Source organism: Ixodes scapularis, unplaced genomic scaffold, assembly GCF_016920785.2.
Source record: "Ixodes scapularis isolate PalLabHiFi unplaced genomic scaffold, ASM1692078v2 PGA_scaffold2__306_contigs__length_199485367, whole genome shotgun sequence".
Classification (NCBI taxonomy): domain Eukaryota; kingdom Metazoa; phylum Arthropoda; class Arachnida; order Ixodida; family Ixodidae; genus Ixodes; species Ixodes scapularis.
The window spans coordinates 168,570,888-168,593,671 of NW_024609857.1; the positions used below are offsets into that span (position 1 = coordinate 168,570,888).

Sequence of the window (22,784 nt, forward strand, 5' to 3'; positions counted from 1 at the left end):
AATACATGCCATGAGACAACTTACCTTTGTAAAAGAATTTATTTTATGTTAGATGAAAAAATAAGCTTAGTTTGAGGAAAGTCTTTATTTCAATAGACTAGTACAGTTACGTCTCAAGTGTGTCACACATTTTAAAAGAAATTAGCGGCTTTTGCCTGGCGCAGCCTTTTAACGGCGTCGCGGGTTGCGGACGGACGTCGCGAGCGTTCAGGATTGCTAACCCTAATCACCCTAATCACTTTTCTCCGGAGATGAAAACGCGTGAAAATTCGCATCCTTCATACGGTACGCGCCAGTAATACCTTGAACTTGAGCACACGCATGAAATGCGCCAAATAAGAAATCCGGGCGATGTTCGAGGACACAAATGCTTAGAAATCACCACTGTAGTCCAAGTAAACAAACACGACGACACGGGCGTTTCTGCCGTCTTGAGAGCGCCGCCACGACATCGCCGCACGAGTAGGTGGATCTTCCTTTCTAGTACGCGCTGGGTTATAGCGACACACAACGAAAATTCAGAGTCAAGGATAGCGCTTTTACGCAGAACGATGAGATGCATGCCGTCTACGACGACGATCTCAACCGACGCCCGCGACCGGCATGGAAATGATGGAATGCGCGCGAACACTTCTCGACCTGGGATTGGTCTGTCGTTGCGGTTGTTTGTCGTAGACCGCGCTACCCCCTCCGCTAAGCGTTCCGCAACGAAGAAGTCGCTACTGCGCCTGCGCGCCGATAGCCTTGACTGTGGAGTTCCCGCTATCGTAGCGGATTGCGGAGGGCCTTGCGGGACGGCGAAAACGATCTACGAAAACTCCCTTTTGTTTCCAACGCAGCGGAGGGACGCACGCACGTGAACGACTCGTGCGTGCGTCCCTCCGTCGCTATACTGAAGCCTCTCTCTTCGCTTCTCCCCGCGTTTTCCAGCAACCTCCTTGCCCCGCGAGTGCAGTTTGCGGCTCGCGCCGTCAGCGCCGTTATCTAGTGTCGCCCAGGGAAGCGAGCTCGCTGCTCCGGTCGTCGGCGCGGTCGGCGGGCAGTGCTAAAAACCGCACTATAACCGGTATTTCCCTTCGCGCGCCTGCATTTTAAGCGGTATGTAATTACATGGAGTTCTATGGGAGGTGAACCGGTGGTTTAAAAAAACCGCGTTATACCCGGTCCTGCACTATAAGCGGTTACGTTGTAAGTGGTCTATACTGTATATGCGTCCCAGTCACGGTGCCTTTCCGCGAAGGCGGCCAGCATTGGTTTGATGTTTCTGTTACATGCTCCGTGATGTTCGACTGCGGGTGGTATGGCGTGGTTGTTTTCTGCTTCATGCCAAGGGCCTTGCACGCGTCCACGAATACCTTCCCGACGAAGTAGCTCGCTCGATCAGTCAAAAGAGCTTCGGGGAACCCAAAACGGGTAAAAACCTCCATGAGCTTCTCCGTGATCGCTCGGGCGGTCAGTTTACGGAGTGGAAAGAGTTCCGTCCATTTGCTGAAGTGGTCAGTTACAACCAGCAGATACTGGTGTCCTTTAGGGCTCCTCGGTAGGGGGCCGACCACGTCGCAAGCTGCCAGAGACCATGATTGCTGGCTTGGGATCAGTTGCATTAGGCCCGGCGGTTTGCCGCCTCTCGGTTTGAAGCTTTGGCAAGAGTGGCACGTGCAGGCATAACGGAAAACGTCCCGTTTCATGCCCGGCCAGGTGGCGATGCGACATAACTTTGGTATGTCTTGGAGCCGCTCGCGTGTCCGGCCAACTGCGAGTCGTGATAGTAGCACAAAACTGCGTTTCTCAGACTGCGGGGTACCACTACCTTGAACGCCTCGTCGGAGTCGTTCTCGGAGGGTATGTACCTCAGGAAGAGCCCGTCATTGCTCAGCAGATAAGAATCCTCCGTGCCCGTGCCAATACCAGATACGTCCCGGCACTCAGCGCCTACTACAACACCAGTAGTGTTGCGCCCGGCGGTCGCACCGCCCGCCTCCACGGCGTCCGACTCTTCCGCGAGTCCGTCGATCACCTTTCGACAAAACGGATCATTCTGCTGGGCTTTCAGAAGCTCTTCTTTGCTGAACACGATTCCCACTGCGCTCACTGCGTCTAGGTGGTTGATCGTCTCGTCCGGGGTGGTCAGATCTGCTGCCTCCCTTTGGGACTGAGTCACGGCTTCGCCTGACACTGTGAGTGTCGTTGGCTCGGCCTGGGTCTTTGCGGAAATCTGTGTGCAGTCTACGGGGGCTCGTGACAATGCGTCCGCCACCACGCTTGTGCTGCCTTTCTGGTACCACACGACGTAGTCATATTTTTGCAGCATCAAAGCCCATCTTGCCAAGCGACCAGCGGGTTCGCGAAGTCGGGAGAGCCATATTAGGCTTTGGTGATCTGTTTCGATCACGAAAGTGGTCCCGTCGACATAAATGTCAAAACGCCGGAGTGCAAGGACGATGGCCAAGCACTCTTGTTCGCATGTGCTGTAGTTCCTTTCAGCTGGCGTCAACGAGCGGCTGGCGAAGGCCACCGGTCGGAGTACACCTTCGTGCTGTTGGAGCAGGACCGCGCCCAAGTCAAGATTGCTGGCATCTGTTTGGAACAGAAAGGGCTTGATCAAGTTGGGTAGCTTGAGTTCAGCTGTGTCCGCGAGCGCTCGGGAGGTGCGGCGAAAGGCCGCTTCCTGCTCGGGACCCCAGCTCCAACTCACGGTCCTTCGCAATAGTGGTGGTGGTGCTTGAAGCGTCGCGCAGTTTGGGGATGAATTGGCGATAGAAGTTCACCATTTCCAAGTAGCGACAAAGGGAGCTCACTTCAGTTGGCGCAGGAAACTCCAGAATTGCCTGTAGTTTGTCGGGATGCGGCGCAAGGCGCCTGCGATCAAGTTCGAACCTGAGCAAGGTGATGCGGGTTTCGGCTATTTGAGCCTTTTCGGGGTTCAGGGTCATTCTCGCGGCTTTTAGCCGGTCGAGTACGTCCTCGAGATGACTTAGGTGATCTTTGAAGGTGTTGAAGTAGACGACAATGTCGTCGAGATAGGCCATTGCGTGTTTCCATTTGGCTTCTCCCAGTACTCGGTCAATCAATCGCTGGAACGTCATTGGCGCTCCGCACAGAGCGAAGGGCATTCGTGTGAATTCGAAAAGCCCGCGGTGACAACAGAAGGCTGTTTTTGCCTCGTCACCTGGCTCCATCCGAACCTGGAGGTAGCCTCGGCTAGCGTCCAGGGTGGTGAAGTACAGCGCACTGCCCAAGTTGGACAGAATCGAGTCGATGCTCGGTAGCGGGTAAGCGTCCTTTCGTGTGACGTCATTCAGACGGCGGTAGTCCACGCAAAGACGTGAGCTGCCGTCTTTCTTCGGGACCAGCACCACGGGGAATGCCCAGGGGCTGTTAGATCGCCGGAAAACTCCGGTGTCGATCATTTCGTCCAGGGTACGGTCGATGGCTTTTCGTTTAGCCAAGCTTACGGGTCACGCATTCTGCCTTCTTGGCGGTTCGTCGCCCGTGTCAATGCGATGTCGCACTTCATTTGTGCAGCCCGGTCGGTCCATGAACATTGCGTCATAGCGGCACAACAACAACGACAGTCGGGCTTTTTCTCGCCCTGACACGCTGCATGATTGCGTGAGCAGTGGGTGCGTCATTTCCCCAATGGGGGCGGCGCTCGCTGCCATCGGCGCTGGGCTCGGTGTCAATGACCCGGTTTAGGGAGTCCCTCGCTTCCTCTCGACTGCTCGTCGCGTGCGCCAACGGTGGCGTTGGCGGTACGGCCGGGGGTTTGCAGAAAGGTTTCAGGGGTGCAAAAGTGCCCTCCCGATAGCCTGCGCTGCTGACGTCGATTACAATGCCTGGTTTGGCAAGGAAGTCTCTGCCCAAAATAAAGGGCACCGATAGGCCAGAGAGATGAACGAAGCGTTGTCGTCTTACTCGATTCTCTCATCTCGCGACCAGCCGCGCGGTACCAGCCGAAAGGGCGGTTCGGCAGGCTAGGCGAAAGGCAGTGTTGCATTCTCGGAGTCGGACAGAATTCTATCGGAGGTGAGACAACACTTCGTCGCCGAACATCGAAGCGCTTGCTCCGGTGTCGAGGAGTGACTTGAATGGCTTGCCGGCGATCGTTACAGATATGAACGGGGCCGGCGTGCCGGTCGGAAAGCCTATTCTGTAGGCTGTAGGTAAAAGAGTGGCCATGGGACCCTCTGATTCTTTGTTAGCCACCGGTCCGTCCGTCCAAGGGCCGTTTACCGGTGGCTTTGCTCGTTTCCCGCACGGCGCGATTCCGTGTTCGGTCGTTCCGGGCACTGGCGCGCGAGATGATCGGGGCGATTGCACCGAAAACATCTTCTGTCGTCGCCACGCCGGGGGTTCCGACGTGCGTTTTGGTTTTCGCCGGCTCTGTCGTAGCGTGCATCGGCCCGCTGACCTTGAGGGAGCTTGTTTGCTCCTGCCTCGCTGCCTCGTTGGGGCGCGAGTCGGTGGTTCTGAACTGCGGCGTCGGCCGGCTTGTTCGTCTGCCGTAGGAGTATGGGACGAGCGCACAATCTAGATTGCGTACGTATCTCGGCCCCAATCTTCCGCATAGTTTGCGGAATCGTAGTGCCTCGGTGTTCGAGATGGCGTGTCCCCGCTCCACGCGCAGCGCGGTTCGAGGGCCGCTGACGCTGGAAGCAGGGGCCGGTACGCAAGGGCAGCGAGAATGTCTACCTGAAGGCGCTGGGCCTCGGAGGCGAGCTCGTTCAGGTCGCGGAAACGGCTGCCTCGAAGATACGCAGCGAAAGTCGGGTGGCTTTGGCGTATGACGCGTTCCACTCGCTCTGCAATGGGAGCTGAGGGTTCTGCGAGCTCAAAGAGCTCTTGCATGGCTCGTACGAATTCCAGCAGGGACTTGTCCAGATGCTGGGTTCGCTGTTCGAGCTCCCGCCGCATCCTTCTCTCGTAGTCGGCGGGAAGGAATTCGCAGCGGAACGCCTCTCGGAACTGATTGAGCGTTCCGGGTTGGTCACCGAAAAGTCGGAACCAGCGGGCAGCTGCGTCGACGAGCGCGATTGGCAGAATGCGCTCAAGTATTTCACGATCGGACATTCCCATCACGCGTTGGTACTTCCATAAATCGTCAAGGAAGTCCGTAGCGCTCGCTTTGTCTGCGTAACCCCGATAAGTCGGGACGGGAATTCGGACTGGAGGTCGTTGGGCCTGTGGTGCGAGTGTTGTCGTTCGCAACGCACCTGTCAGACTCTCAATCACACGTGCCGCGTTTTCGAGCAAGGTGTGATGAGGCGCCGCAGCGGTTTCTCCGTGGGGAGACCGGTAGGCTTCGCTTTGTGCCGGCGGCGGAGCACGTGCGTTCAGGGAAGATCCGGGAGCGATGGCGCCCGTCCGCAATGGCGTCGGAACCACGCTCGGCTCCAGGGGTGCACCGTAGGGCGCTTCTCGTTGGAGGGTTGGCATTTCGGCTTCTCGTTGAAGTGGGGGCCGCGCGAATGCGTCGGCCGCCGCCAGCGTGAGCAAATCTGAGAAGTCGGTCTGCATTGTCACGGTGAGCGCTGGTTGCGCAAGGACTCGTCACTCGGCAGCAGTCGCCACACATAGACGTACCGGAATTCTGGTCGTCAGCCCTTTTGTTGGGCGCCAAATTGTGGTTCTCCTTGGGGCCACTGCCTTTGGGAGTACCACATTCGCGGCGAGACGCTCTTCCGCGAAGCGGGTTCGTACTCGCGTGGCATGCTGCTCGTTGAGTGCAGACACCAGTCACGTTGGTAACGGTGATAAACTCTGTTTATTTACAAAGAAACAAATAACAAAACAGCGGCTATAAACTGGTGAACGCCGTCGGTGTGGAGATCGCCCACGGCCGAACGGTCGCTCACAAAGGTACAAAGGACGGGGTAAACGCTCACCGGCGCGCCGGACGGTTCCCCGTTGTCGCCGCCGCCGAATCCCAGGAAGAGAGAAACGAGATCCTGCTGTCCGCTGGTTTTAAGATAACGGCGGGGGCGAAGTGGCCAATCAAGGAGCGACACGTCAATCTCCTTTGTGCAGGGGTTCGTTACGGAAATCGCCCGAAAGGAGGAGAGGAGGAAGCCACTCACAGTGGTAAGCAGCGCCAGCTCTCGCTACGCCAGCGCGGCCGCCACGGCGCGCCAAAACGCTGACGCGACAGAATGCTGAGGGATCACAATCCCCACACTGTCCTAAAGCAATAAACACTTGAAAACAACAAATTTATAAGTAATTTCAAACAGATAGTTTTTCCTATGCACACACGCCCACTTTCATCTTTGAACATTTGCAACTGCTTTTGTACTTCACCCAGGTTAACAAAATTTGCCAGAAATGTTCTCAATATCAACAGAAACAAGCCCTGTAAGTGTCATTCCAATCACACAAGTGGTTCAAGCATTCACTTTTTTAAGTAGTGTCCCACTTAAAGGGACACTGACAGGGTATTTATACTCACGAAGGTTTTTATTTGTACATGACATATAAAAGCCCAACTATACCCAGAAAACAATTTGCGGCTTGAAATTCGTTTTCTTCCCGCCCGAAAATTGCCGATCGAGAACTGGCTGGTTAGAGTCACGCTCACTCTCTTCTCCATGGTCACGAGCCGTTTTCCATGGTTTAGACACAACCACGTAATGTAATCAGTCTAGGGTCATCGAAGGCACACACTCAATATTAAAAATAGTCATAAAATATTATACCCATTTTTTGTGGCTTCTAAAAAGCTGCAAATACGTTGATTGGAGAGAAAAAAGCTGCACAGCCACGTGACTTTCGCCAACTCTCTCCTCCTCTATATTTCTTCTTCCTCCACAGTCCGGTTTCGAGCAGTTGCATTATTTTACTTTATTAAAAATATATGTGGTACTGTAGCAAAATACTGACTGGGTAGTCTTCTGACACCATAATGAATCGCCTGCCAAAAAAAATAAAAAATAAATCTTGGGGGATGTTTAAAGCATTTTTTTGTGTAACAATAAGGGGCAATATCTGTAATGTTGCATGTCCTCTGGGAACGTCATGTTAAGAGGATATAGCAGTAGAATTTCATCTCCGATAGGAACTTTTTTGGAATCCAGATGGCGCCGGGGAGAAAGCCTTTCTACTCACTTGCTTACGCGATATAGTGCTATTTCCAAACAAAAATAAAGAAAAAGCTTGTTTTTTTGTTCCGGTTATCAGCCGACCGCTTGACCCTGAAAGCGCCCCACTTAACCCACCCATCCCGTCACCCCGTCCTGCAAGCTGCGAAAAGGCTTTTTTTTTTCTGCAGTTTAGAAAGAGGATAGCACTGAGGGTTGTGGGCCTTCAAGCCGATTGCAAAGGAGGCCCTCTGTCCCATTCTTACCGGATTAGGAAGAAAAAAACGCGGTTAGAGAATGCCTAATTTCACTGCCCGGTTTTACTTCGGAAAAATATCTTTCTCCGTTTTTTCGGGTATTTCGTGTTCCGAGATATTTCGCACGATACGGTTTTCAAATAGCATGTAGATTGTTGATATCGTCAGTACAAAAGCAAAATATGCCATACATTTCTATCGCGGTGTTGTGTCATAAACTAAAATGTTGCAAAATAATCTGCCACAAGTCGGAATGGCATTGCGTCCTAAATAGCAGCCCCTCAGAGCCTACTTTTCATTCCAGAGAAGCAGTGTTTTGAAAAATAAAGCTACTTACTCTAAAAAGTGTCTAATCTCCTTGTGAGAAAAAAAGAAACGAAATTAACCATTTCGTGATGCAATCAACAGCCATTAGAGACCCAGCTTTGTTTGTTTTTTTTCCAGAGCACCGGATGTCGTTTTATTTCAACGGTCACCCTGATTTCTAAATAGGTGTGCGATTTCTAAATTGCACGGCAGCAGAACTATATGATGTACTGCCGAAATGCCAAAAAATCAATTGCCACAGGTTTAAATAGTGTTGCGTTTTATATACGTACTGATCAAAGCGTACTTCTACTGTCAGAAAGATGTTTCAAAAAAAAAAGAAAAGGTTCTAACGAACTTTCACAAGTTCCAACTCATCACTTCACAAAAGTCGCCCATTTCTTTCAAAATGTGTGACACACTTGAGAGAGAAGTGTACTAGTCTGGTGAAATAAAGACTTTACTCAAACTAAGCTTTATTTTTCATCTAACATAAAATAAACTTTTACAAAAGTAAGTTGTCTGATGGCATGTATTTTGGCCTGAAAAATTGATGTTTGGGTTATAGCGCGGTACCACTTATAGTGCGGATTTTCACGACTCCCGCGACATACGTTATATACGTTACGTAACGTATATAACATACATTATATACGTTACACTGTATCTGTATACAGCACACTCCTTTTACAAAAGATCTTGGTCACTATCAATGTCTGTTATACCCAAGTTAGACTGTACTGCCAAATAGCTTTTATTTTTACAGCTATGCAACGATGTGTTTAACCCTTTGAAGGTTGTCCCCGTACATGTACATTGGCGGTTACACATTTGGAAGTGTCTGCCTGTATGCGAAACCGCTCACACCACGGGAGGCGTTGCTGTTTGTTTTGGGCGAACTATAAACATTAGCACGGTGTTCTGCATTCCTGGGTATATTTATAGTTTTGAAATTCTCCTTTATACATTTATCATTCTGAAATTCTTTTACCGAATTTTCTCTTCCAACTGAGATTTTTAATGCTTCTCAGAATTGACTTCGGAGTAGGAGAGCTTACCATCCGATGGAGAGGCTCTGTCACATACCTCCACTTCGAAACGTCAAACTGCCCGAATGTCGCGGATACACAAAAACGAAACAGAATGGAATAAAGCTGACAACTTTTTACTTTCAAGATCTCCATCTGATGCTTCTAAGCCTGAACAGGTTGCCAGTGCTGCACGTGCTTTCTAGATAATCAAGAAAAAAACTGCGCATTGACCCTTTTTTTATACTATTTTTTTGGAAACAAAAACTGACCACTGAGAAACATCTTTCAGGAAAAAACTTGGAAGACGCTTGGGCTTCCTTTAAGAGTGGAACGCGAGAGTGTTATCAGGTCCCATTCGCATCGCCTTTTCATTCGTGCCTTGCATGGCCTGGTCAGTAGCGTGTCTGGCTTGTAACCGAAGGGTCGTGGGTTCGAATCCCGCCTAAAATTCTTTAAATTTTCCTTTATTAAGGCAAATGAATTACTTTATAAAATGAAATCCTTTGAGACATGTGGCAAACTTTAATTCACATTACATGTCATGTTTTAATCACTGCCATTCCACGCGTGACGTCACGTGAGCGTTGCGGGTTGTTTGAAATTCCCGAGCAAGGTCACGTGGCTGTGACGTATGACCCTATTGACCAATCAAGATTTTCCCGTCATAACACCAATGCCGGCTTTTCTGCGACATGAACTCCCTTAATACTGTTTATTCTTGTAGAACAACGATAGAATGGAACACTCTACCTAATAAAGTCAATTGAGTTAAGACTACGAGATTGTTTGCCCGCTTAATATATGCACGCTCATACGGGTCTGAGGACCCGTCTGAGGGTGTCAATGTGGCATTACTTGTTTCGTACAAATTATGTTTTTCCCTCTCTCGCATTGACCGAAAGGTTCGCAGTATCATAAATAAATGAAATAATAAAATAGTAAATACATAAAAGTGAGACACGAGTCGACCTACGCAGAGCCAACCCATTGAGACCCGGCAGGATATTCCTAGAGGAAGTGGTCCGAGGAAACGCGAAGCCCAGAGCGGGAGCTCACCTGGGGAAGCCCTGGAGAGGCGGCGTGCCAGGGTCGTCAGGGGCAGCCTCCAAGGCTGCCGGTGCCGGTCCGCCCTGAGCTTGAAGCCCAGCCCCAGGTAGGGGCCCTTGAGGCGGGGCAGGAGCCCCTGGGCGCCCAGCTGGCAGGCCGGCCACCGCTCCCCCACCCGCTCCAGCAGCACCACGGCCGATCCGGGGCCGAGGTGGGCACGCAGAGAGCCCCAGGCCTCTGCCGCACCCAACCTCGACAGCGCTGCGGGGAGAAAGACGAGCGCCGGACCGTCTGCTCAGACGCTTCGAAATGTCTATCGAATTAAGATCACATCATCCACAATGCACCGCATCACGTCTTTTGCGTAGGAAACTAAGGCCAATTCCTAGTCAAGCCAAGAAACCCCACCTGGTCCCGGCATCGACGCACCCGTTGCCATTCTCCATCTTTGAGCTGTACTGGCGGTCTGTACGGAACATCAAACTCTCGCTCAAGGCTGCCGTTGTGAAGGGGTTCGCTTTCTTAGAATAGTTGTGGCTACTCCAAAATCAGCCTAGAGCTCTTTGTTGTTCTATTTCGGCAAATGATCAACTAGCATATCTTTTTCCCGTTACTTAAATAGCAGTTCAGTCAGCCAGCAGTACTACCCTCAACTACTGCGTGTATTGTGGCAGGAGAGCATGTTTTTATTTATTATTTCAGACTTCAACTCATGGCCGCTAAAGGCCCACACCAGTACGAACTTTGTATACAGTAAAACCTCGTTATAACAAAATGGGATATAACAAACTAATGGATATAACAAAGCAATCATAATTCCCCTTGCTTGCTATTAGGGAAGAAATGGACATTGGCTATAACAAACTAATGGTTATAACGAAATAATTACGATCGCTCCTTCAACTTTGTTATAACGAGGTTTTCCTGTAGTAGGAAAGGTACAGCAACCGGATTTACTTTTCGCCGAAGAGACCGGCGAATCTGACACAGCTTTTCCTATTTTTTTTTTTCTTTGCACGCAGGAAACAGCGGAATTGGACCCTGTTAGTCTTTTTATCTAGCATAGTATTACACGATAACTGGCATACCAAAATCTGCACATCTGCACTTGAAATTTCCAAAATTACGTGATTTTAAACGGAGTTTGTACGCCAGCCAGATGCTAAGTACAGCCCACTCGGCAGAGCAGACGATATGCGGGTGAGAGGCGGAGGGCACTTTTTTTTCCTTTTTACCCTCTCTGCTATGACCCTAATGGAATGGTCTATAGCCCTATTAAAAACACTCATCTGAAAGTCTTTAAGTGCCTGGATGGGGCAAGCTTTCCTTGAAACAAACACTCATAGTGGAATGCTTAGGTAAGAACAGCCGTTTCGGAGCCTATATTTGGAGCTTTTATGTTGAAGTGCTCCTCCTCACTCAAAATGAGTCAGCATAAATATTGCGCTAAAATTATATTTTTCTATAAAAAAAAATATATATAATTTTTTTTTATATAGAATTATAAAAGGCATTTCACAACTTCTCGGCTTGTTAAATGCCTCGGCGTTTTTGCATTGCGTCCTTGCTCCGCTCATCTCTCTCTCGTCTCTTTTACACTCGCTCTACTCTGCGCGACACTTTCTCCAACTCGTTGCTTCTCCCAGGACAACCTCCGCTTGTCATTTCACACGAGAACGATCACCGTATTCGTAATTATAGTTTTTTCGGATGATACAACTCACAAATTAAATGACGATTTCACGCAGACCCGTAAAAGTCGTATAATCCACTGTAGCGGATTCACACGACAAACCGAATTGCGATTTTAGTTCGCGGATCGTGTGCGACGTGACCAACACGTCACCAATTCTTGCAATCTGTGCCCCGTCCGTGGATACGTAGACTGATGAAGTCGAGCGCCTATCACTCACAAATTTTTGACTGGAGGTTGAATTGAAAAGCGTTTAGTCTGGCAACAGTACAATGGTTTCTTGGCTTTTTGTTTTCTGAAGATTAAGTAAAAAATGGCACGTCGTTGTGTTTTGTGCGCTCGCTGGTTCATTCTCTCGCATGATTGTTGGCACCATGCGGGAAAGAAACAGCAGAAACTTTGTCCAGCTGACACGACGCAGGTTTCGATACTGCTCCGGATCTGCGTCAAAAAGTTTCCGTCAAAACTCATCTACAGTATAGACCACTTACAACGTAACCGCTTATAGTGCAGGACCGGGTATAATGCGGTTTTTTTAAACCACCGGTTCGCCTCCCATAGAACTCCATGTAATCACATACCGCTTAAAATGCAGGCGCGCGAAGGGAAATACCGGTTATAGTGCGGTTTCTGGCGCAGCCCGCCGATCGCGCCGACGACCGGAGCAGCGAGCACGCTTCCCTGTGCAACACTAGATAACGGCGCTGACGGCGCAAGCGGCACTCGCGGGGCAAGGAGGTTGCTCGAAGGAGCGGGGAGAAGCGAAGAGAGAGGCTTCAGTTGCCATAGCGACGGAGGGAGGCACGCACGTGTCGTTCACGTGCGTGCATCCCTCTGCTGCGTTGGAAACAAACCACAACGACAGACCAATCGCAGGTCGAGGAGAAGTGTTCGCGCGCGTTGCATGCCGGTCGCGGGCCGGCTGCTTCTATTTGCAAACATGGCGTCCGTTGTGATCGTCGTCGTAGGCGGCGTTCATCTCATCAATCCGCGTAAAAGCGCTCTCCTTGACTGTGAATTTTCAATCTGTGTCGCTATGATAACCCAGTACATACTAGAAGGGAAGATCCACCTACTCGTGCGGCGATGTCGTGGCGGCGCTCTCAAGACGGCAGAAACGCCCGTGTCGTCGTGTTTGTTTACTTCAACTACAGTGGTGATTTCTAAGCATTTGTGTCCTCTAACATCGCCTGGATTTCTTATTTGGCGCATTTCATGCGTGTGCTCAAGTTCAAGGTATTACTCGCGCGTACCGTATGAAGGATGCGAATTTTTACGCGTTTTCATCTTCGGAGAGAAGTGATTGGGGTTACTAATACTGAACGCTCGCAACGTCCGTCCGCAACCCGCGACGCCGTTAAAAGGCTGCGCCAGGCAGAAGCCGCTCGTTTCTTTCAAAATGTGTGACACATTTGAGACAGAACTGTACTAGTGTGGTGAAATAAAGACTTTCCTCAAACTAAGCTTTCTTTTTCATCTAACATAAAATAAATTCTTTTACAAAGGTAAGTTGTCTCATGGCATGTATTTTGGCTTGAAAAATTGATGTTTTGGTTATAGCGCAGTACCGCTTATAGTGCGGATTTTCGCGAGTCCCACGACATACGTTATATTCGGTCTACACTGTAGTACGCCGCGATAATTCTTGCACGTCCAATCAGCCTTTCATCGAGAAAGACCTTTCTTGAAGCCATGGTATACGTAAGTGTTGTGCACAAGCACGGAGTGCTTGAAGGCATCTACAAATGCCCCTCCGCAAGCCCAGAGCTTCGTCACTTCTACCCCAAAACATTCTTGAACAGGATTATGCCTGTGTCACTGTAATGCCTTGGGTTAGTAAAGCTAGTGGTGCTTCTCGAAAAGCCTATCACGGTGTTCTGTCTCAATCAGTACGTAACCGCGCCATTTGATTCTTCATCGCAGAAGCAAACGTCGATTTTTCTCTTGGACAACAGTGCCACAGTGCGATGTTGGAGTTTCGCAGCCTTGCGGGATGCCAAACAGGTTTGGTCCGTCCTCGCTGGTGTCTGCTCGTTGTCTTCCTCGCGTCGATGGGGAGACGGATGACCCGCAGACAAGTTGTCACGTTGTCAATCCATCCCCGGATCAGTCCGCCGTGTGAATCGGCCATAAGCGGCAACACTTTCGAGACAGCCACGGTTTGGTATTCTGCAGTTCCGCAAAGTCTAACTCCAATTGTTCTGAGACACGTTTGTGCCTCTACCACCTTTGCTCGGGGTCATTTGCGATACTCACTTTTTTCCCGTTGCACGTCACTACGGTTTAATGTTTGCGACACTTACGTTAAATGCTGGAGCGAGGTAACTCGAGCAGAAATTTATATTGCCAATTATTACTTTTAGTCGGGAGTGCCAGAAAAACATTGCTAGACAATTAGAATGTCAAAACGTCTGAAGACCGTCTTGGGCTTCTTTTTTTTATGCTCGACAAACCCACTCCCTCATTCCCCCACACCCCCTAAAACCAACGTATATGTTTTAGAGCACAGCTCTTAGGCGCCCATTTCCGGCTTCAGCGGCGTCGGCGTCGCTGTCGGCGTAATTGCGTGGTGCATTATGGGACGTTTCCCTTAATGCACCGCTCAGACGTTTCAGCAGGGTGACGCCGAAACGTCACAACGGTATATTATGGAAGGCTTCCCATAAGGCACAGTGGTGACATTTCGGCAAGGGGATGTTTTGGCACCATGTTGAAACGTCACCGCGATGCATTGTGGGACGTTTCCCACAATGCACCGCACGGACGTTTCGGCACGGTGAAGTTTTGGCACGGCACTCACGCCAAAACGTCACCTTGCCAAAACGTCACGTGATGTTTTGGCACCGCTCCAAAACGTCGCATGACAACATGCGTTTCACGCACAAAAAAAGCAGGAGGGGAGGAGGAGAGGGTACAGATGAGCAGGAGGGGCATACCCTCCCCTCAGTACCCGCTCCTCCTCCTCCTCCTCAAGAGCTGCGCTCCAAATCAGTGTTACGGGGGTTGTAGCCGTCACACGCACGCACGACCGGGCCAAGCATGCGGCGGCTGTTCATGCCCTATTCACAAGAAAATTAATGACTTCCTTGTTTTCTTTTAAATCACTACGTGATGCTACCGCACTTTGCATATGTTTGTCTATCAAAATTTTTCCAATATTAAAAAAACTTCGAAGCAGGAGACCGTTTAATTAACCGAAATTGCCACGACGCCGCAGATTTATTTTATATACACTACGAACTCACTGCCAATGGCAGTCTACTTACTTTTCACCCATTCTTTAATGTTGGGACGAGATAAATTTCTGCATGCTACCACCGCCTACCGAGGGTTGGACACGAAGTACGAACAGTCATGCCTTCCTGTTCTCTAAACATGCGCGTGACGCCTTGACGCACCTCTACGCAGCTGGAGCGAGCTCGAGTCGGAGTGCGGCCGGATGGGATGCAGGTGAGCCGGAGCGGAGAGGAACCCCGCCTCGACCAGGAGGCCGCTGCGGCCGGGTGTTGCAAGATGGCCGTCCACCGTCAGCGCCCCCTGGAGCACGGTCAGGTGGGCACGCCCCACCAGGCACAGGGCCACGGGGGGCTTGAGCACCGCCAGCAGCTGGTGCTTGGACAGCAGGAACACCCTGTGGGATGGGCTCCCCATGAGTTCCCAAGGGCTGCCACGTGACCGCTCGGTTTTTGAAGCAACGTCGCTTTAATCTGATGCAGATCTATCGAGCAATTTTCTGTCCCTTTCATGTTTTGATGTTTCTCTTCTACCCCAGTCTCAGGTCGATAGACCTTTATCTAAATTACCCAAACATCAAAGAGAATGGTGGGAACGTAGGTACACGCGCTCGTTTACCTTATGCAAAAGAATTTAAGTAAATTACCAAAATGCAGCGTTTGTCGGGCGCGCGAGAGAAATGCAATTTGTTTTAGATTTTAGCCTTTGAACAGCTACAGCTGCAGACGCCAGCATGCCTAAATACGTTCCTGGCATTTTCTGCGATGCTCAGGTAATTCGGCAAAAGGTCTATTCAAAGTGGTTACTATTCACCAGCTTGCCTGCACTCTTACTATATTTTCACAGATCTATTAGGCCAGGTAAACTGGCTCTGCCCCGTAGATTGCAGTGTGATGGAAAGAAACGGCGAATGTACTCTTTAGAATGCTCGGCACATACAGTTTTCTGACTACGGAGGAAGGAACTAAAAGCCATTATTTTCTTATCTATCGATGAGTGTATTATGTAGCCATGTAAAAAGTGAAACAGCAATAATTGTGGGCTCCTAAAATGTATCTTTCGGCGATTGAGAAGTGAAAACGCTGGCTTTTCTCCTGTGGTGTCGTGCCACCGTGGCTGTCGCTTTTGCTTACTTGAAGAGAAATACCTAGGTGCCCATTCAAAGCAATAAATCTCACCAAGCGCTTCACACACGCGTGACGTCGCACTAATTTTAGTCCACGGGAGGCAGGCGGTGTGCTGTTAGGCTTTGCTGAAGAAGAGGAGAACGACGGGGGTTTTTGGGATATAGAATAAACATGGCGTCTAGGCAGGAGGCTACCGGGAGCGCTCTGTGTCATTAAAGCCAACAACACATGGTGTCAGAATTTCAAGGACCCAGGACCCGAGAGGAACGGTGAGCAATGGCAAACGCCAACTCATTCCAGTGCCAACCTCCCGCGGAATTCGATTTCGCCAGCCCCGATGAATGGCCTCATTGGAAGCGGCGATTCGAACGTTTCCGCGTCATCAATGGACTATCAGAAAAACCTGAGCCTGAGCAGGTCAACGGTCTTATCTACTTTATGGGCAACAAAGCAGACAATATCCTTCTCTCGTTGAACCTTCCTCCAGCAAAGATGGAGAAGTACGAAGAAGTCCTTTCAGCTTTCGAGCGACACTTCGTAGTCCGACGAAACGTCATCTACGAGAGAGCGAAGTTCCACAAAAGAAGTCAGCGGGAAGGCGAGGGCGTGGAAGAATTTATAACAGAACTTCATAGCCTCGCCAAGACTTGCGACTTCAGCGTCCTACACGAGGAGATGATTCGAGATCGCATTGTCGTCGGGGTCCTCAACCAAAAACTGTCGGAGAAAATGCAACTAGATCCGGAATTGACACTCGAGAAGGCTACAAATCTGGCTCGACAGTCAGAAGCTGTCAAGAAACAGCAAGTTGCTCTCCACAAGTCCCCAGAAGAAAACGTTGACAGAATCTTCAGAAAAGATGCAAGTCAACAGGGAGGAAAGGAAAGAAATGGGGAAAAGAAAAGTTCTCGATCGAGTTTACCAACATCCGAGAAAGTCTGTTCAAGATGTGGCAATGAACGACATAAAACGAACAAGTGCCCTGCGATAAAAGCAACATGCAACAAGTGCAGAAGACAGCGGCACTACGCACGGGTTTGCAGAAGCTCTACCACCCTGAGGGAGGTAACAACGTCTGAGACGGCATTTCTTGGCACCGTGTTCACGTCAGATGGACAGCGATGGATAGTCAAAGTTGACGTCCGACAAGTCTCCATAACATTCAAGGTCGACACGGGGGCCGACGTCACCGTGATTCCTGAGAAGATGTACAAAGAATTCTTCAATGATGTCTCTCTACAGAATCCCAAGAAAGTCCTCAAGGGTCCAAGTAAGAAATCCTTGACAGTTCTTGGCGTCATGAACGAGACCCTTTACTACAGGGGTAAAACATTCATGACCGACATCTACATCGTAGAAGATTTGGAACAGCCACTTCTTTCAAGAGATGCAAGTGAACGATTAGGCATCGTACAGCACCTTGATCGAGTTGGGGCCGTGCGAAGCTGCACAGTCGACCCAAAAAGAGAATACCCGAAGTTATTTTCTGGGTTGGGTCACGTCAAGATTCCGTACAAGATCAAACTGAGACCTGACGCTGTACCTTTCGCAATGATGACACCTCGAAGAGTGGCCATTCCTCTTCTCGGCAAGACCAAGACGAAGCTCGAAGAAATGGTAAAGATGGGAATAATCGAGCCAATCGAGGAGCCAACTGAATGGTGCTCTGGAATGGTGATCGTGAGAAAACCCAACGGAGAGGTCCGAATTTGCGTAGATCTAACGGACCTCAACAAGTTCGTCGAAAGGGAAGTTCACCCACTACCTGTAGGAGAACACGTTTTCGGGCAGCTCACCGGAGCACGCTATTTTTCAAAGATCGACGCCAATTCTGGGTTTTGGCAATTTGAGCTTGCTGAGGAGTCCCAAGCTCTAACGACTTTCATCACACCCTTCGGAAGGTTCAAATTCAAGAGACTACCGTTTGGAATATCATCGGCTCCAGAATTTTTCCGAAAGAAGATGTCGCAGTTTCTGAACGGTCTCGAAGGTGTTGTATGCAACATGGACGATGTTCTCATTTATGCCAGCTCGCAACAAGAGCATGATGACAGACTCCGTCTGGTTCTGGAACGTCTCCAGGTGAAAGGAATGACTTTGAATCCGGACAAGTGCGAATTTAACGTACAAAGAGTGAAGTTCCTGGGTCACATCATCGACCGCGAAGGAATTCGTCCAGACAGTGCCAAAATTGAGGCTATCGTTGACATGAAGCCTCCCTCAAGTGTTCATGAACTGAGAAGTTTTCTGGGCATGGTCAATTATTTGACAAAGTTCATACCGAACATGTCACATATTGCCGCGCGCAAGGCTGAGAAAGCAACGCTCGGTCACGGTCCTCCAGAAAGTTCCCGTTTATTCATGTACCGCACGTAACTTCTATCATTTATCCCTGCTTTTGTTTTCTAGAAAGTGCGTGTTCATTCTCGCCCCGATCACGCGACGCTCGAACCGCTTTCGCCGAATCTTCGAGATAGCGGCGCACTCTAGATAAGAGGCCGCCCGCGACCTTGTCGAGTCAGTCTCGCCTCAGCGTTTGATCGTGCTGCTTCGCCGCCTTCGACGCCCGCGACGCTCTGTTGTTATCTTTCTTTTGTACCCTTTTATTTTTGGCACAAGTTCGCCACATTAAACGTTTATTTATTCCTGTTTATTTCTTGTTTATTAGTCACCACCCGTGACATTTTGGTGGAGGTGCTGGGTACCGCATGTTCGTGCAGCGCAGCCCCCCAAGTTCCCGCACTGCAAGTCCGAACCCAAGCTCCCGAGGACCCAACGAAGACCAGATCGAGACTCGATCAAGTCGCCGAACCCAAGGGCTACACCCGGAATACGGACCTTTACCACCCAGGACCAGGCAGCCGACGATGGCCAACCAGTCGCAGACCCCCGCCGCTCCTGCCGTCGTCTACCTACCCGTCGCTCCTCGGACACCGGCTCCATTCCACGGCGAGCAGTACGAAGACGTCGAAGACTGGATTGACCAGTATGAACGCGTTGCCCGCCACAATTGCTGGACAGACGAGCAGCGCCTACACAATGTCTATTTTTCGCTTGAGGGGACTGCCAAGCACTGGTACGAGAATCATGAGTCCTCCCTGACGTCGTGGGACATTTTCAAGAACGATCTCAAGGCTACCTTCATCAACCACCACCGCCGAGAGAGAGCCGAGGACCTACTGCGAACCAGAACCCAGGGCCCCAACGAGAGTGTCACCGGCTTCGTAGAGGACGTCCTGCGCCTGAGCGCCCGCGCCGACCCTCGGGCTACAGAGGAGAAGAAGCTACGAATCCTCATGCGGGGCGTGAGAGAAAACATCTTTGGTGGCCTTGTCCGCAGCCCTCCGACAACTGTCGAAGACTTTGTCGCCGAGGCAACGAACATCGAGCGTGCCCTGCAAGCCCGAGCCAGCCACTACCAAAGGCTACCCGGCGTCAGCGCGGTTCCGCCGTCCGCTTGCGACCTTGGCTCCAGCATCCCAAGCATTCGCGAGATCATTCGCGACGTCGTCCGGGAGGAGCTGCGAAAGTTACTACCCGCCGCGGACCGACCAGCTTCGCTCTCCATCGATGAGGTCGTGCGGGAAGAGGTGCAGAGAGCCATTCAACCAGAGGCTCCCATCAGCGCAGCAGCCTTCGAAGAACCCGCGCTAACTTACGCCGCAGTGGCCCGACGGCCACCGCCTCCTCCTCGCGCCTATGTCGCGACGCCCCGACGCCAGTCTCCTGCGCCGCAGCACGACCGACGCCACGACGACCAGGCCCAGTACGCCAGCCAGGAGCCCCGTGCACCCCGGAAGACCGATGTGTGGCGAACGCCCGACCGACGGCCCCTGTGCTTCCACTGCGGGGAGGCAGACCACACCTACCGCCGATGCCCATACCGACGACTCGGGCTACGCGGGTTCCACCCAAGCGACCCGCGCCCCCGGTATGGTGAACGCCCTCGGGAGATCGACGAGTACCTGCGACGACCCCAGTCCCCCGAGCCTGCGTCCCGTCGAGAGTTCCGGTCGCCGTCACCGCGACGTCCAGCTTCGCCGATGCACCGACCCCGACGTGAAAGCCTGTCGCCCCTCGCTCCTCGCCGGGGAAACTAGGCGCGGCAACCCCTGGAGGTGGAGTTGCCGAAGACGACCGACGTAAAGAGCCTCCACGAACGACGGAGCGCTCCCACTCTCCCGACGATACGCATCACAACGACGCTCCTGCTTCGGTGTCCAACAACTTAAACGTTGTTATTGACGGCCTCGACTCATCGGCACTCGTGGACACCGGAGCAGACTACTCAGTCTTGAGTGGGAGGCTCTCTCGCCGCCTGCGAAAAGTCATGACGCCGTGGGATGGACCCCAAATACGAACCGCCGGAGGACATCTCATCACGCCAGTCGGGAGATGCACTGCTCGCGTCGAGATCCACGGTGAAACGTGCCCTGTCAAGTTCGTCGTTCTGCAAGACTGTTCGAGGGACGTTATCCTCGGAATGGACTTTCTCTGCGAGTATGGCGCCGTCATCGACCTCGGAACAAACCGGCTGACGCTACGAAAACCTGCTCCACCAGCGGAGGAACCCGAAGCGACGTCACCCACGGTCCGAGTCCTCGCAAACCACGTAAACCTACCACCGCGGTCGAGTGTTTTCGTACTTGTCGGGATCGATGAAGCTTCCTGTGGCGAAGTTCTTCTCGAGGGAAGCCTCCAATTGCTCCTGGGAAGAGGCATAGGCGTCGCAAGAGGAGTAGCTGAACTTCAGGATGGGCGGACTGTGGCCCTCGTGACGAACTTCCGAAACGAAACGCAACACCTCACGAAAGGTGCAGCCGTGGGCCACGTCGAGAAACTCCGAAACCCCGCCGAAATCACTGCGATCACTGACGAATCCTCGCCGCCCCAGCAAGACAGTACGTCGCCAGCGCAGCTCGACATTGACCCTAAGCTTCCGGACCCTGAACGGCGTCAGCTGGTTAACCTCCTCGCCGAATACCGCGACTGCTTTGCGACGTCGTCGAAGGTGCGCCAGACCGCGGTTGCCAAGCACCGCATCGTTACTGAGGACGACGCGCGCCCTGTGCATCGATCGCCGTACAGAGTCTCCGCTAAGGAAAGGGAGGTGATCCATCAGCAAGTTCAAGAGATGCTGAATGACGACATAATCCAACCTTCAAGCAGTCCATGGGCCTCTCCAGTCGTGCTGGTTAAGAAGAAGGACGGAACTCTTCGGTTCTGCGTGGACTACCGGCAGCTCAACACGGTTACGAAGAAAGACGTCTACCCACTCCCCCGCATCGACGACACTCTAGACCGGCTGCGCCACTCTCGATACTTTTCATCGATGGACCTGAAGAGCGGCTACTGGCAAATCGAGGTCGACGAACGGGACCGAGAGAAGACAGCCTTCGTCACGCCGGATGGACTGTACGAGTTCAAGGTGATGCCCTTCGGACTATGCACAGCGCCAGCAACTTTCCAGCGTGTCATGGACACCGTACTGGCAGGGCTGAAGTGGCAGAGTTGTCTCGTCTACCTTGACGACGTCGTAGTATTTTCAGCTGACTTCGACGAGCACTTGAGACGACTCCGAGCTGTTCTTCAAGCCATTCAGACCGCCGGACTCACACTCAAGCCGTCAAAGTGCCGGTTCGCCTATGACGAACTGAAGTTCCTTGGCCACGTGGTTAGTAACGAAGGCGTCCGCCCAGACCCCGAGAAGACTCGCGCCGTCGCGGCATTTCCAGCGCCGACAGATAAGAAGGCCGTGCGAAGATTCCTTGGACTTTGTGCCTATTATCGACGCTTCGTTCGGGATTTCGCAAGGATTTCCGCACCACTTACGAATCTCACGAAGGACGCCAAGAAGTTCGAATGGGCCGAGGAGCAACAGCAGGCATTCGACGAACTGAAACGACGACTCCAGACTCCTCCTGTGCTTGGACATTTCGACCAGGATGCGGAAACAGAAATTCACACGGACGCAAGTAACGCGGGACTGGGCGCAGTACTAGTCCAAGTGCAAGAAGGCATCGAGCGAGTCATCGCCTACGCAAGTCGGACATTGTCCAAGGCGGAGAAAAATTACTCCACAACTGAGAAAGAATGCCTTGCGGTCGTCTGGGCAATAACGAAGTTTCGTCCGTACTTGTACGGCAGCCCGTTCCGTGTAGTCACGGACCACCACTCGCTCTGCTGGCTTGCGAAGCTGAAGGACCCGTCAGGACGCCTCGCTCGATGGAGTCTTCGACTACAAGAGTTCAACATGACAGTGGTCTATAAGTCAGGCCGCAAGCACAGCGACGCCGACTGCCTGTCCAGAGCCCCCGTCGAAACCCCTTCCGGCTGCAGCGACGACAATGACGACGAGTGCTTTCTAGGAGCAGTGAACACCGACGATATGGCACGACGTCAACGGGACGATCCTGAGCTGCGCGCATTAATCGAGCACCTGGAAGGGGGCAGGAGTACCGTGCCACGTGTCTTCTCACGAGTACTGCCGACCTTCACCATCCGACAAGGTGTACTCTACAAAGAGAACTTCGGCAACAACAACACACCTTGGTTGCTGGTAATCCCGAGTGACCTTCGAGAGGAGATCTTCCAAGCCTGCCACGACGACCCGACATCCGGACACCTTGGTTACAGCCGGACACTGGCCCGGATTCGTGAAAAGTATTACTGGCCGAAGCTCCCCAAGACCGTCCACCTATACACACGATCATGCCACGAGTGCCAGCGACGCAAGAAACCACCGACGAGGCCGGCCGGACTTCTGCAGCCCATTTCTCCTCCAACTACACCCTTCCAGCAGATCGGAATGGATCTACTTGGTCCTTTTCCGCCTTCGACGTCGGGGAACCGCTGGATCATCGTCGCCACAGATTATCTCACGCGGTACGCCGAAACGAAAGCTCTTCCTTCAGGGACTGCTGTGGAAGTCGCCAAGTTTTTCATCGAGTCCATCGTCCTCCGGCACGGCGCTCCCGAGGTTCTGATTACAGATCGCGGATCTTCGTTCATGGCCC

General features: G+C 51.7%; 1 protein-coding gene across 2 annotated transcripts in view; it reads right to left on the reverse strand.

Annotated features, from left to right (window-relative positions):
• Positions 1 to 22,784, reverse strand: part of LOC8039352 (polynucleotide 5'-hydroxyl-kinase NOL9) — a 100,302-nt gene that overhangs the window by 64,103 nt on the left and 13,415 nt on the right. For both annotated transcript variants that reach the window (XM_029972573.4, XM_029972579.4), the window contains 2 exons: positions 14,806 to 15,038; positions 9,724 to 9,975 (listed from right to left, as the gene is read on the reverse strand). In XM_029972573.4, coding sequence (XP_029828433.2) covers positions 9,724 to 9,975; positions 14,806 to 15,038 — 485 coding nt within the window. The remainder of the gene's footprint in view (positions 1 to 9,723; positions 9,976 to 14,805; positions 15,039 to 22,784) is intronic.